Source organism: Hemitrygon akajei, chromosome 6, assembly GCF_048418815.1.
Source record: "Hemitrygon akajei chromosome 6, sHemAka1.3, whole genome shotgun sequence".
Lineage (NCBI taxonomy): Eukaryota > Metazoa > Chordata > Chondrichthyes > Myliobatiformes > Dasyatidae > Hemitrygon > Hemitrygon akajei.
The window spans coordinates 47,033,305-47,049,638 of record NC_133129.1 but is presented as its reverse complement, the minus strand read 5'-3'; the positions used below and the strand labels follow the sequence as shown (position 1 = coordinate 47,049,638).

Below are 16,334 nucleotides of genomic sequence, written 5' to 3'. Positions count from 1 at the left end.
CTTGATTAATTAGGGAATGAAGTGATTATGGGGAGAAGGCAGGAGATTGGTGCTCAGAGTGAAGTGGATCAGCCATGATAAAATGGCAGAGCAGATTCAATAGGCCAAATGGCCTAATTCTGCTCTTGTATCTTAAGGTCTTATGATCTTTATCAGTGAATACTCCAGCTAGTTGATAAAGCACAGGTCTTTAGTACTCGGCCAGGTGCTCAGTCTGGGCCGGCTGCTTTCTGTGGGTTCACCCTCTTGCAGGATACTCTCACATCAGTCTCAGAGACTAAAATTACAGGGTTATCAGGGACTGTGGGAGTTTGTGAAAGTGCTTCCATGTTTTGACAGTCAAAATGAGCATGAAGGGCACTGAGCTCATCTGGGAGTGAAATCTTGTTTTCACTTATGTCACTTGGTTACACTTTACAGGAGATGATTCAGCTGTTGAGCATCTTTCAGTGATTCACGTTTAATCTGGAATTGCCACTTTGCATACAAAATGGCTTTCTGGAGATCGTAACTGAACCTCTTGTATTTTACTTGGCGCCTGACCTGAATGCCAATGATCTGGCCCTCAGTAGACTGTGGATCTCATGGTTCATCCAGTGCTTCTGGTTGGGGAATGTCTTTAAGCTCATCTAAATTTTGCGTGGACACATTTGTTTTTGACTGTTTTTATAGAGTGTGTGACAACCATGGTGTACTCTCTGAGTCCTTGACCCAGGCTTGGTTGCAACACAGAACTTTAGGTTGTTTTGTCAATTCACGTTGTCATTTGCTTTTTCTGCTAATGCACTAAATTGCATTAGGAGTCATTGAGACATTAAGAGTCCTTGATGTTTTTGTGTTAAATCATTAATTTTGTTTTGGAGAAAGACAACTTCAGTAGTTTCTTAATAGTGAGATACTAACTTCATGCCAGATAGTTAGAAATGGTCAATGTGGGTCTCTTAATCTAGAGGTAGGTAAACCATTCCTGAACTGTTAGGGCAGGAAGTCTTTCAGAATCTGAATCAGGTTTATTATCACCGGCATGTGACGTGAAATTTGTTAACTTAGCAGCAGCAGTTCAATGCAATTCATTATCTAGCAGAGAGAGAAAAAAATAATAAATAAAATAAAACATAATACATAAATAAATAAGTAAATCAATTAAGTATATTGAATAGATTTTTTAAAAAGTGCATAAACAGAAATACTGTATATTTTTTAAAAAAGTGAGGTAGTGTCCAAAGCTTCAATGTCCATTTAAGAATTGGATGGCAGAGGGGAAGAAGCTGTTCCTGAATTGCTGAGTGTGTGCTTTCCGGCTTCTGTACCTCCTACCTGATGATCACAGATAGAAAAGGGCATGCCCTGGGTGCTGAAGGTCCTTAATAATGGACACTGCCTTTTTTAAACACCGCTCCCTAAAGGTGTCCTGGGTACGTTGTAGGCTAGTGCCCAAGATGGAGTTGACTAGATTTACAACCTTCTGCAGCTTTTTTCGGTCCTGTGCAGTAGCCTCTCCACACCAGACAGTGATGCCGCCTGTCAGAATGCTCTCCATGGTATAGCTAGAAGTTTTTGGGTGTATTTGTTGACATGCCAAATCTCTTCAAATTCCTAATAAAGTATAGCTGCTGCCTTGCCTTCTTTATGACTACATCAATATGTTGGGACCAGGTTAGATCCTCAGAGATCTTGACACCCAGGAACTTCAAACTGCTCACTCTCTCCACTTCTGATCCCTCTATGAGGATTGGTATGTGCTGCTTCATCTTGCCTTCCTGAAGTCCACAATCAGCTCTTTCGCTTTACTGACGTTGAGTGCCAGGTTGTTGCTGTGACACCATTTCACTATTTGGCATATCTCACTCCTGTATGCCCTCTCCTCACCACCTGAGATTCTACCAACAATGCTTGTATCGTCAGCAAATTTGTAGATGGTATTTAAGCTATGCCTAGCCACATAGTCATGTCTATACAGAGAGTAGAACAGTGGGTTAAGCACACACCCCTGAGGTGCGCCAGTGTTGATCGTCAGCGAGCAGGATATGTTATCACTAATCTGCATGGACTGTTGTCTTCCAGTTAGGAAGTTGGGGATCCAATTGCAGAGGGAGGTACAGAGGCCCAGGTTCTGCAAGTTCTCAATCAGGATTGTGGGAATGATGGTATTAAATGCTGAGCTATAGTCGATGATCAGCATCCTGACGTAGGTGTTTGTGGTGTCTAGGTGGTCTAAAGCCATGTGGAGAGCCATTGAGATTGTGTCTGACATTGACCTTTTGTGGCGATAGGCAAATTGCAACAGGTCTAGGTCCTTGCTGAGGCTGGAGTTCAGTCTAGTCATAACCAACCTCTCAAAGCATTTCATCACTGTGAAGTGAGTGCTACTGGGCGATAGTCATTGAGGCAGCTCACATTATTCTTCTTTGGCACTGGTATAATTGTTGCCTTTTTGAAACAAGTGGGAACTTCTGCCCATAGCAATGAAAGGTTGAAAATGTCCTTGAATACTCCCACTAGTTGGTTGGCACAGATTTTCAGAGCCTTACCAGATACTCCATCAGGACCTTATGCCTTACAGGGTTTCACTCTCTTGAAAGACAGTCTAACATTGGCCTCTGAGACAGAGATCACAGGATCATCAGGTGCAGCAGGCATCTTCACAGCTGTAGTTGTGTTCTTTTCAAAGCATGCATAGAAGGTGTTGAGCTCATCTGGTGGTGAAGCATTGCTGCCATTCATACTATTGGGTTTCGCTTTGTAGGAAGTAATGTCTTGCAGTCCCTGCCAGAGTTGCTGTGCATCTGATATCGCCTCCAACCTTGTTCGATATTGTCTCTTCGCCCTTGAAATAGCCCTCCGCAAATCATACCTGGTTTTCTGGTACAGGCCTGGGTTGCCAGGCTTGAATCTAGCCTTCAGCAGACAACGTACCTCCTGTTTCATCCACGGCTTTTGGTTTGAGAATGTATGTTAAGTCTTTGTAGTACACACTCATCCACACAGGTTTTAATGAAGTTGGTAACAACTGCAGCATACTCATTCAGATTCAAAGATGAATCCCTGAATATAGTCCAGTCCACAGATTCAAAGCTCCTGTGCTTTCCTTGTTCAAACCTTCTTGGTCCTCACAACTGGTGCTGCAGTCTTCAGTCTCTGCCTATACTCAGGGAGTAGAAGTACAGCTAGGTGATCAGACTTCCCGAAGTGAGGTCGTGGAATAGCATTGTAGGCATTCTTGTTGGAGGTGTAACAATGGTCCAGTGTGTTGGTTCCTTTGGTATTGCAAGTGATCTGTTGATGGTAATTGCTTAGTGATTTTTTTTAGACTGGCCTGTTTAAAATCTCCCAAAATTAAGTAGGGCACAGAATAGAATTTAATTGGAAGAAGATGGGAGAAAAAAAGCAGCAGGACAGATAATAGCATGTGTTCCAACTTGACTATATTATATAGGTTTCCCTGGTTCTCATAATATAGTAATTTAGGGTAATAGCAGAAAATGCTGGAAATATGCATCTGGTCAGGCAGCATCTGTGTGACAAGAATAACAGGCTTAATTTGCTTTACTTTCTTTCCCAGTTCTGATGAAAAGTCTTCAACCATGGAACGTTAACCTTCTCTTTCCACAGATGGTGACCTGCTGATTGTTTCCTGTATTTTCTATTTTTATTTCATGTTTTTCTTGTGTTGCTTAATATATAGTATATTAGCAAAGATTCTGTGAAAGAACCACCACTCTTTTTCAAACAATGCTATGTAATTGTTTACCTCCTTCAGAATAGGCCTTTGCAGTCTCACCCTTGCACTCTCCCAAACATTATCCACAGATTCATATCATTCTTCCTTGACTTGTGCTCTCTCTCTTTCTACTACTCCTACCCTACCCCCATACTCTCTCCTCCATCACCAACCCAAGGTGTTTCCTAGCATACTTTTCAAAAATTATTAACATCATGGCAATTGCAGCAAATATGAATATTTGAATGTGAGTTGTGATTTTCTTTCCTTGCAGGGCAGTCAAGTAGATAGTCTGTTTGTTGCAGGTTCTATGAGCAGATTCCCCAGTGTGAATTCTGGGAAGTTACAAGTTTCTGCTCTTGTGCTAGTGTCTATTCAAGTTTGAAAGTTTCTTATTTGGAAATACATCAATGCACCCAACAAAATAATTGCCAAATAAGTTAAGGGTAAATAACTCTGTTTTTGTCTGAGTGCTAATGATTAATTCAGTACACTTTTTCCATATGTTATTTATTTCCTAAAAGAATTTGAATGTAGAATGCAATATTTGAAAATGTTATTTAAAACATGTAGTCTAAAGTTCAAAGTAAATTTATTATCAAACTTCATATATGTTAGCATATACTACCTTGAGATTCATTTCCTTACAGGTGTATACAGGCAAAAAAAAGTACAGTAGAATTTACAAAAAACTATACTTAATCTGAAGAACTGACAAATAACCAATTGTAGCGGTGTGCTACACGCAGCACTGAAATAACGACACGGAGTCGGTAAACTGCAATTAAAGAAGATTTTATTTGAACTTCGCAGCCTCGCTTTAAAGCCTCCCTGATCCCGCCCTCCCCGGGCGCGGATGCTGTAGGGGGCACGTACTCACTGTCCCGCGCGGGCTTTTCCCTTTGTTGGTGAAGCAGACCTGGCGCCCTTTTGGGACTGGCCTTTGTGCCGGCGCGCTGGCTATTTGTGAGCCGGTTCGAGTGCGCTAGGAAGTGGGTCACCACATAACCCCCCCCCAGAACCGGCGATACACCCCCCAATGTCCACAGTCTGGGCCGGACCCTGTTTGGGAGGTCGGCCTCTGCACCGCGGTGCCAGAAACTCGACCAGTTGCGCCAAGTCCAAATGGGCCGGTTTGAGTTGGTCCACCGTGAAAACCTCCTCTCTCCCCCCAACGTCCAGCACGAACGTGGACCCGTTGTTCCTGAGCACCGTAAACGGCCCCTTGTAGGGCCGTTGCAGTGGTGGCCGATGCCCGTCCCTTCGTACAAACACAAACTTACAGTTCTGCAGGTCTTTGGGTACGCAGGTCGGGTTCTGCCCATGCTGCGAAGTGGGTATGGGGGCCAGGTTGCCGAGCCTCTCGCGTAGTCTGCCCAGGACTGCTGCGGGTTCTGCCTCGTGCCCCCTTGGGGCTGGTATGAACTCCCCGGGGACGACCAGGGGTGCGCCGTACACCAACTCGGCCGATGAGGCGTGCAGATCGTCTTTGGGCGCCGTGCGGATGCCGAGTAGGACCCAGGGAAGCTCGTCCACCCAGTTAGCTTCTCTCAGGCGGGCCATGAGAGCCGACTTTAGGTGACGGTGGAAACACTCCACCAGCCTGTTTGACTGTGGGCGGTAAGCAGTGGTGTGGTGCAGCTGTGTCCCCAAAAGGCTGGCCATAGCTGACCACAGGCCGGAGGTGAACTGGGCACCTCTGTCAGAGGTAATGTGGGCCGGTACACCAAAGCAGGACACCCAGGTGGTGATCAGTGCCCGGGCGCAAGATTCGGAGGTGGTGTCGGTGAGCGGGATCACCTCTGGCCATCTTGTGAACCGGTCCACGATAGTCAGGAAGTGCCGCGCTCCACGCGACACTGGTAGGGGGCCCACGATATCCACATGAATGTGGTCGAAATGCTGGTGGGTGGGGTGGAACTGCTGCAGCAGAGCTTTGGTGTGCCGCTGCACCTTGGCCGTCTGGCAGTGCATGCACGTTCTGGCCCATTCACTAACTTGCTTGCGGAGTCCGTGCCAAACGAACCTACTGGAGACCATCCGGACGGTTGTCCTGATGGAGGGGTGTGCTAAGTTATGAATGGAGTCGAAAACGCGTCGCCGCCAAGGTGCCGGGACGACGGGACGGGGCTGGCCGGTGGCGACGTCACAGAGTAGGCTCCTCTCACCTGGGCTTACGGGGAGGTCCTGGAGCTGCAAACTGGAGACTGCGGTTCTGTAACTTGGGATCTCCTCGTCTGCCTGCTGTGCCTCTGCCAGCGCCTCAAAGTCTACCCTTTGGGAAAGGGCATGAACGTTAGGGCGAGAGAGCGCGTCCGCCATGACATTGTCCTTGCCCGAGACGTGCCGGACATCCGTCGTGTATTCAGAGATGTAGGACAGATGGCGCTGCTGGCGGGACGACCAGGGATCGGACACCTTCGTGAACGTAAAGGTAAGTGGCTTGTGTTCCGTGAACGCGGTGAAGGGCCTACCTTCTTAAAAGTACCTGAAATGCCGGATTGCCAGGTATAGCGCCAACAGTTCCCGGTCGAAAGCACTGTATTTGAGCTTGGGTGGTCACAGGTGTTTGCTGAAAAACGCCAGGGGTTGCCAGCGACCCGCGATGAGTTGCTCCAGTACCCCACCGACTGCCGTGTTAGATGCGTCCACTGTGAGGGCGGTAGGGACGTCCATTCTGGGGTGCACTAGCATCGCGGCGTTTGCTAAGGCTTCTTTCGTTTTAATGAAAGTGGCGGCGGACTCTTCGTCCCAGGTAACATCCTTGCCCGGACCCGACATCAGAGCATGATTCGGGCAGCTGAAGGGAGGAAGCGGTGGTAGAAATTTACCATACCCACAAATTCCTGAAGGCCTTTGATTGTGATGGGACGGGGAAAATGGTGGACTGCGTCTACCTTAGCGGGCAGAGGGATTGCCCCATCTTTAGTAATCTTGTGGCCCAGGAAGTCGATGGTGTTGAGCCCGAACTGGCATTTGGCCGGGTTGATTGTCAGGCCGTATTCACTCAGTCGGGCGTAGAGTTGACGGAGGTGGGACACATGCTCTTGACGACTGCTGCTTGCTATGAGGATGTCGTCCAAATAGATGAAAGCGAAGTCCAGGTCGCGTCCCACCGTGTCCATTAACTGCTGGAATGTCTGTGCGGCATTCTTCAGGCCGAACAGCATGCGGAGGAACTCGAAAAGGCCGAACGGGGTGATGAGTGCCATTTTGGGGACGTCGTCTGGATGCATCGGGATTTGATGGTATCCCCGGACGAGGTCTACCTTGGAGAAGATCCGTGCGCCGTGCAGGTTTGCTGCGAAATCCTGAATATGCGGCACAGGGTAGCGGTCCGGTGTTGTAGCCTCGTTCAGCCTGCAGTAGTCGCCGCATGGTCTCCTGCCCCCTGTTGCTTTGGGCACCATGTGCAGGGGGGAGGCCCATGGGCTGTCGGACTGCCTTATGATCCCCAATTCCTCCATCCTCTTGAACTTCTTCTTCGCCAGTTGGAGCTTGTCCGGGGGAAGCCTTCGAGCACGGGCATGGAGGGGTAGTCCCTGGGTTGGGATGTGGTGCTGTACGCCGTGTCGGGGCATGGCTGCCGTGAACTGCGGTGCCAGAACCGATGGGAAATCCGCCAGGACCCTGGTGAAGTCGTTGACGGACAGCGTGATGGAGTCGAGGTGAGGGACTGGCAACTGGGCTGCACCCAGGGAGAACGTCTGAAAGGTCTCGGCGTGGACCAGTCTCTGCCTCGGCAGGTCGACCAGCAGGCTGTGAGCCCGCAAAAAATCCGCACCCAGAAGCAGTTGGGCTACGGCGGCCAGTGTGAAGTCCCACGTGAACCGGCTGGAGCCGAACTGTAGCTGCACCGTACGGGTGCCGTAGGTCCTTACTGTGCTGCCGTTCACGGCCCTCGGGGGGGGACCCGGTGCCCTGCTGCGGGTGTCGTAACTCGTCGGAGGTAAGACGCTGATCTTGGCACTGGTGTCGATCAAAAAACGGCGTCCCGACCTCTTGTCCCACACATACAGGAGGCTATCCCAACGGCCAGCCGCCGTAGCCATCAGCGGCGGCTGGCCCTGGCGTTTCCCGGGAACTTGCAGGGCGGGCTACAGCGGCGGGCTTCTGCGCCCCACCGCTGTTGGTAGAAGCACCATTGTTCGTTGGGCTTCTCACCCCTGCCTCTGGGGTTAGCGGGTTCTGTGGCCGGGCCTGGTCCGGTTTGCTGCTGGGAGCGTGGCCTGGTGATCTGTGTGACGGACGCCCCACTCACCTTCTTGGCGTTCCACAGCAAGTCCGCCCGGGCTGCCACCTTCTGGGGGTCGCTGAAATCCGCGTCGGACAGCAGCAGGCGTATGTCCTCGGGCAGCTGCTCCAGGAATGCCTGCTCAAACATGAGGCAGGGCTTGTGTCCGCCGGCCAGAGACAACATCTCATTCATTAAAGCCGATGGAGGTCTGTCCCCCAAACCATCCAGGTGCAGTAAATGGGCAGCCCGCTCGCGCCGTGAGAGTCCGAAAGTCCTTATGAGTAGGGCTTTGAAGTCCGTGTATTTGCCGTCCTCCGGGGGCGACTGTATGAACTCCTCAACCTGGGCGGCTGTCTCCTGGTCAAGGGAGCTCACCACGTAGTAGTAACGTGTGTCCTCTGAGGTTATCTGCCGAACGTGGAACTGGGCTTCTGCTTGCTGGAACCATAGGTGAGGTCGCAGCATCCAGAAGCTTGGCAGTTTCAACGAAACCACATGAACAGATGCGGCGTCGTTCATCTCCGGTCCAAATATCGTTTGGACCGTCGGGGTCACCAATTGTAGCGGTGTGCTGCACGCAGCGCTAAAATAACGACACGGAGTCGGTAAACTGCAGTTAAAGAAGATTTTATTTGAACTTCACAGCCTCGCTTTAAAGCCTCCCTGATCCCGCCCTCCCCGGGCGCGGATGCTGTAGGGGGCACGTATTCACAATCCTGTGCAGGCTTTTCCCTTTGTTGGTGAAGCAGACCTGGCGCCCTTTTGGGACTGGCCTTTGTGCCGGCGCGCTGGCTATTTGTGAGCCGGTTCGAGTGCGCTAGGAAGTGGGTCGCCACAATTGTGCAAATAAATTAATACCAAGGACATGTAAAGAGTCCTTGAAAGTGAATCTGTAGGTGTAGATTCAGTTGTGAGTAGTGGTGATTGAAGTTAATCATGTCGGTTCAGGAGGCTGATGGTGGTAGGGTATTAAGTGTTCCTGAGCCTGGTGGTGTTGGAACCTAAGGTTTCTGTACCATCTGCCTGATGGTAGCACTGGGAAGAGTGCATGGCCTGGATGATGGGGGATTTTGATGGTGGATGTTGCTTTCGTGTACGAGTGCTTTATGTAAGTGTATTCAGTGGTGGGGAGGACTTAGCCTGCGAAGGGCTGAGTTGTATCCTCCACTTTCTGTAGTCTGTTTTGTTCATGGCACTGGTGTTTCAATAGTAGGCCGGGATGCAAAGTCAGGATACTCTTGACTGCATCTATAGCAGCTGGTGAAAGTTTTTGATGATGTGCAAATCGACACAAACTTCTGAGAAAGTAGAACTGCTGTTGGACCTTCTTTGTGCTGGTTCAGAACAGATTTTCTGATATGTTAATAGCAAGGAATTTAAAGCTACTGATCTGTTCCCCAAGTGGGCACTAGTTTGTGAACCTTGTAGAATTTCTGCATAAATATGACCTAAAATATGATCAGATCTTCACGTCCTAAAACTAGATAAAGAGAACCTAATTAAAGAAATAACACGAAAGCATTAGACGATCATATATTTAGATAGGAAAAAATGATCCAATATTACATGTATTTTTTTGGAAATAGTATGTGAACCTTTGCTTTCAGTAACTGGTGTGACTACCTTGTACAGCAATAAATTCAACCAAACGTTTCCGGTAATTGTTGATCAGTCCTGCACATTGGCTTGGAGGGATTTTAGGCCAGTCCTCCTCACAAATCTGCTTCAATCTAGGATGTTGGTGAGCTTCCTTGCATGACCTCCTTGTTTCGGGCCCTTCCAGCACATTTCTATAGGATTAAGGTCAGAACTTTGACTCAGACTTTCCAAAACACAAATATTCTTCTCCATTTTTGATAAGTCTTTCGGATAATTGTCTTGTTGCATTATCCAACTTCTATTAAGTTTCAGGTGACGGACTGCTACTTTGACATTCTCCTGTAAAATGTCTTGATACATTTTTGAATTAATTGTTCCCTCAACAATTGCAAGTTGTCCAGGCCCTGAGGCAGCAAAGCAGCCCCAAACCATGATGCTCCTTCCACCATGCTTCAGAGTTGGGATGAAGTTTTGGTGATGATGTGCAGTGCCCTTTTACTTCCAAACATAGCAATATGTGTTTCTGTCAAAGCTTGTAGTGTTGTAGAACATCCAGGTGGTCTTTTGCAAACTTGAGGCATGCAGCAATGTTTTTTTGGAGAGCAGTGGTTTCCTCCGTGGTGTCCTTCCACGAACATCATTCTTGTTCAGTGTTTTTCTCTGTTCACATGGACAGAGACTAGCAAGTTCTAGAGATTTCTGCAGGTATTTTGCTGTTTCTCTTGGGTTTTTTTTTCACCTACTTTGGCATTGCATGCTGTGCTCCTGGAACGACCTTTGCAGGATGCCCACTCCATAGGAACATAGCACGAGTAATAAGTTTTCTCCATTTGTAGACAATTTCTCTTTCTGTGGGCTGATGATCACACTGGTCTTTAGAAATGCTTTTGCAGCCTTTTCCAGCGTCATGCATCTCTACAGTTTTTCTTCTAAGGTCCTCTGAAAGTTGATTTGATCGAGGCATGGTGCACATAAACAGATCTTCCTGACTGGCAGCATCACTGCCTGGTATGGGAACTGTACTTTCTTTAACTACAGGACTCTACAGAGAGTGGTGCACACAGCCTAGTGCATCTGTAGTCGTGAACTTTCCATGATTCAGGACGTTTACAAAGACAGGTGTGTAAAAAGGGCCCGTAGGGCCATTGGGGACCTGAGTCACCCCAACCACAATCTATTCCAGCTGCTACCATCAGGGAAATGGTACTGTAGCATAAAAGCCAGGACCAACAGGCTCCGGGACAGCTTCTTCCACCAGGCCATCGGATTGATTAATTTATGCTAATTTGAGTGTATTCTATGTTACATTGACAGTTCTAATTATTATGAATCATTATATATTACTATGATTACACATTTAGACGGAGTTGTAACATGAAGATTTTTACTCCTCATGTATGTGAAGGATGTAAGAAATAAACTCAATTCAATTCTTCCTTGAGAAGAGCAGGCTCTGTCAGTAACCTGACTTTGTGTGTCTTTTTTATAGGATACCTCTACAACCCACACCTTCAGTCTCATCTCATTGATTGGAACACCTGACTCCAAATAGCTTTTGTAGAAGGCATTACCCCAGAGGTTCACATACTTTTGCCAACAAATAAATGTAATATTGGATCTTTTTTCTCGATAAATGAATGAACAAGTATAATTTTTTTTGTCACAAGCAAGAGAAGGTCTGCAGATGCTGGAAGTCTGAGCAACACACGCAAAATGCTGGAGGAACTCAGCAGGCCAGGCAGCATCTAGAAAAAAGAGTGCAGTCGACTTTTCAGGCCGAAACCCTTCGGCAGAACTAGTCCATTATTTTCTGTGTGTTGCTAATGTTTTTTTTTGTTATTTATTTAATTGTGTTCTCTTTATCTAGTTTTAGGACTTTTGTGAAGATCTGATTTTAGGTCAATTTATGCAGAAATAGAGAAATTTCTACAGAGTTTTCAAACTTTCTAGCCCAATTGTACATGCTAATTCATCACCACCTTTGATTTGTCCAACAACAGTGGTGTTGTCAGCAAACTTAAATACAGCATTGGAGGTGTACTTAGCCATATAATCATAGGTATAAAGTGAGTAGAGTAGGTGGCGGAGCACGTAGCCATGTGGTTGACCTGTTCTGATGGTGAGTGTGTTGCCGATCTGTACTAACTGGGGCTTGTCAGGAAATCAAAGATCCTGTTACACAGGGAGGTACTGGATCGTTCTCTAGATTGTTTTAATATCTGAAACTTATAATTTCATATTATTATTGTTTTAATGATTTATTGTTCACAAATATGACATGTTCAAATATTAAAATAGTTTTTCATCATTTTCAGGGGGAGAAGAACAATGGCTTTGATGTTCTTTACCATAATATGAAACATGGTCAAATATCAACAAAGGATTTGGCAGACTTCATTAGAGAGAGGTATTTCTTTCCTTTAGGAACATTACTAATCTATTGAAGAATGGTAGTTTTTCAGACCTATGTAAAGTTCATATCCAAAGTTCAAGAGTTTAAAACATCAATTTAAGATTGAAAAATTATTTTCTGTACAAGAAAAAAATGTAAAGCAGCATTGTATCAACAATGAATAAATAATGAAAGTAATTGAAAATACAGGCAATTGATTTTTCAGTTGTTTGAAATGAGATTTTCAATAATGTAATATTTACTATCTTATACAATATCAACATCCATTGTATAATTTAAATCCATATTTTCTGTCATATTTAACTCAAGTTGCCAAAAAGTGTGGATAGTTCTGTATCAACTTTGCTCATCTGGACACTGCAATTTTCCCAGTTCTTCTTTACAAAACTGCTCAAGCTCTGTCAGATTGCATGGTGATCATGAGTGAACAGCCTTTTTCATGTCCAGCCACTAATTCTCAATTGGATTGAGGTGTTGGCCACTTCAGGACATTATCTTTGTTGATTTTAAGCCATTCCTGTGTAGCTTTGGCTTTATGCTTGGGGTCATTGTTTTGCTGGAAAACAAATCTCCCAAGTCACAGTTCTCTTGCAGAGTGCATAAGGTTTTCCTCCAGAAACTCCCTGTATTTTGCTGTATTCTTTTTACCTTCTACCTTGACAAGCCTTCCAGGACCTGCTGCAGTGCAGCATCCCCACAGCAAGAAGCAACCACTGCCATGCTTCACAGTAAGGATGGTATGTTTTTGATGATGTGCAGTGTTTGGCTTACACCAAATATAGCATTTAGTCTGATGGGCAAAAGGCTCAATTTTGGTTTCAGCAGACCATAGAACCTTCTTCCAGCTGACTTCAACAATTTCTAGCCAAAGTTTCATGTGAGTTTTTTTCTAACCGCGACCTTCTCCTTTTCAGTCTCATAAAGCTGCGACTGGTGAAGCACCCGGGAAACAGTTGTTGTATATGCAATCTCTTGCATCTCAGCCACTGAAGCTTGTAACTCCTCCAGAGTTGACATAGATCTTTTGGTGGCCTCTCTCACTAGTTCCCTTCTTACACAGCCACTCAGTTTTTGAGGACTGCTGGCTCTAGGCAGATTTACAGCTTTGCTATATTCTTTCAATTTCTTAATGATTGACTTAACTGTACTCGAAGAAATATTCAGTGACTTGGAAATTTTCTTGTATCCATCTGTCTCGTACTTTTCAATAACCTTTTTGCAGAGTTGCTTGGAGTGTCCTTTTGTCTTCATGGTGTAGTTTTTGCCAGAATACTGACTCACCAGCAGTTGGACCTTTCAGATACAGGTGTATTTTCACTAAAATCAATTGAAACACCTTGACTGCAAACAGGTCTCCAAAAACAGATCTCTATTTAACTAATTATGTGACTTCTAAAACCAGCTGGCTGCACCAGTGATGATTCGGTGTGACAATTAGAGGTGAATATTTGTACAATTATTTTCTGTGTTTTATACTTGTAATTAATTTAGATCACTTTGTGGAGATCTGTTTTCATGTTGACACAAAAGAGTCTTTTTCTGTTGATCACTGTCAAAAAAGCCAAATTAAATCTAGTGTGATTCAATGCTGTTAGACAATAAAACATGAAAACTTCCAAGGGGAGGGGGTGAATACTTTTTATAGGAACTGATAAGACACTGAATGCTCTCCTAGTGGACTGTTGATCTCATGATCTACCAAATGATGGCACTTCACCTTATTGTCTGCCTCCACTGCACTTCCTTTCCAACTGTAACATTTTATTCTGGATTCTGTTATTGTTTTCCCTTGTACTACCACAGTGCACTGATATGATGGAATCATCTGTACGGATGGCATGCAAGACAAAGTTTTTCACTGTACCTCAGTATATGTGAGAACTATAAACCAATTTTCATCATTGATAATGGGTGATTGATGGCCATACAAACTTTGAGAGTCAAAAGGCTTGTTTCGTGCTACATGACAACACTTAAAAAAGTATTTTGACAGATACATGGATAGGAGAGGTTAAGAGTGATGTGGGCTAAGTGCAAGCAAATGGTATTAGCTTAGATGGGAATCTTGGTTGGCATTGATTAGTTGGGCTAAAGGGCTTGTTTCCATACTGTATGACTCTGTAGCATATTGTTTAGGGTCTTTGTATTTGTATATGAGAAAATTGTTTTAGCCTAGGATAGATCAAATACAGGTGATCTCCACATAGTTCAGGTAACTGAATGTAAGTCCTTGTGTAATTCACAAATCACTACCCAGAAAGTTGAGACATGGAATAACATTCAATCAGTGGGATATCCCATGGATCTTCTCATGAACCTTTTATAGTATCAAACTATGGCTGTACCACTCACTTGCGCACCTATATACTGTGTCACGTGTAAATCCAGGTAACTAGCTATTTATAATTTGCCAAGAAATTCAAAATACATTAGTAAAAACAAGAGATTCAAGGTCATCTACTGTATCCAGTGCTCCCAGTGTAGCCTCCCCCACATTGGTGGGACCTGATGTGGATTGGGAGAACACTTTGTCACCTTTTTTTTAACCCCAAGTTTGTTGGAGTTATCTGCTGTAATTGGTGCTCCTGTTGCAACTTCCTCTTCATCTGTGTGATCAGATGTAATTTGGGATACTGCTTTGGCAAATATCTGCTCTGTCTCAATCACCAAGATTTCCTGGTGGCCAGCTATTTTAATTACTGTCCCCACTCCCATTCCGACATGTCAGTCTATAGCCTCTGCAACTACCATGATGAGGTCTTTCTCAGGTTGGAACAACATCTGTTTTTCCATCTGGGTAACCTCCAATCTGATGGCATGATCATTAATTTCTCTAATTTGCAGTAATTTGTCCTCTTTCCCTCTTCTTTCTTTCTCGGTTCCCAATTCTGGCTCCTCTCTTACCTCTTATCCTCACCTGCCTATCACCTCTATCTGGTGCCTCTCCTCCTCCTTCCCTTTCTCTTATGGTCCACTCTCCTTTTATATCAGATCCCTTCTTCTTCAGCCCTTTACCTTTTTTACCTTTCACCTCCCAGCTTCTTACTTCATCCCTCCTCTCTCACCCACCTACCTTTCCCCTGGCTTCGCCTATCACCTTCTAGCTCGAGCACCTTCGTCCCACCCCCACCCTCACCCCATCTTCTTATTCTGGCTCCTTCCCTCTTCCTTTCCAGTCCTAATGAAGAGCTCGGCCTGAAACATTGATCCTTATTTCTTTCCGTAGGTGCTGCCTGACTTGCTAAGTTCCTGCAGCATTTTATGTATGTTACAGAAAACAATTGCAGGTCAATTACTTATTTTCTGTATGCAAATCTTTAAAACGTTTGTTTAGAATTTGTTACAATGTGTGATGGCTGCATAAATGAATTGCAATAAATTAAAAATATTCCAAGTTCTTAACTTGGTAATTAGTTGATTATTGTCACATGCACCGAGATGCAGTGAACAAGTTCCTTTGTAGTCCATCTAGATGATCATTCTATATATAAGTATATTGAGGTAGTACAAAAGGAAAACAAAGCAGAATGCAGAATATAGTGTTACAGTTACAGAGTGTGCAAGGGCCACGTGGATTGAACGATCAAGAGTTCATCTTTATTGTATAAGAAGTCCATTCAGAAGTCTTCACAGTATAAACGAATATGTTTAACTTCTTGGAAAATGAGTCTCATACTTTCAGGATAAGAATTGTTTGGAATTTTTTGATAGATGAAATACTATGTTTTACTTTTTTTTTCCTTAAGCCTTTCCCTCAGTCACTAATTCCCTTTCTTTAGTCCTCGGTGTCAAATGGATTATCCATTTAAATTAGTTTCTTTTACAGTCCTCCCTGTTTGAGTTTTTTGGATAGTTTATTTTCTCCTGTTCTGAATTTCTGAAGCTCTTTTAAAAAAAAATTACTAATCTTTACCAGAGGTCGGCTCTATTTCAGCAATTACATTTGTCTTATTGCCACCAAGTGGTAAGTGTTATGCACTGCACTTTAAAACAGCTGAGATTGACTGGCATGTAGCGTTAGTGTTCTTAGAAATTCTGTTGCACCTTAATGGTAGCAGTGATGGGTATACAGCCGGCACCTATATCTGTTGTTGGTTCAGTTGAAAGTTAGTGAAAATTGCATATTTTCATTGGTTGGTGGCCCATTGGAACACTGTTGTCCTGGAATGTTGGTGGGTATTGGGGGCAGCAGAGGGTAGGTTTAGTGTGGAAAAAATATAGCTCAAGGTCCGTAAGTACAGTTGGGAATGGAAAAGATGTCAGCTGTTGCACCCCAACGTAAACATCTCCTCTGGGACACTCAGGATGACTCCCATTTGAGCATATCGCATGTTTTCAGAGATACTGAAATGACCTGGATATTG

The 16,334-nt window shown here is 45.0% G+C and overlaps 1 protein-coding gene across 4 annotated transcripts in view; it reads left to right on the top strand.

The window, feature by feature from the left end:
• fcho2 (FCH and mu domain containing endocytic adaptor 2) overlaps nt 1–16,334 on the top strand; it is a 204,209-nt gene that overhangs the window by 36,810 nt on the left and 151,065 nt on the right. For all 4 annotated transcript variants that reach the window (XM_073048321.1, XM_073048322.1, XM_073048323.1 and 1 more), the window contains exon 2: nt 11,873–11,964. In XM_073048321.1, the coding sequence (XP_072904422.1) occupies nt 11,873–11,964 (92 nt within the window). The remainder of the gene's footprint in view (nt 1–11,872; nt 11,965–16,334) is intronic.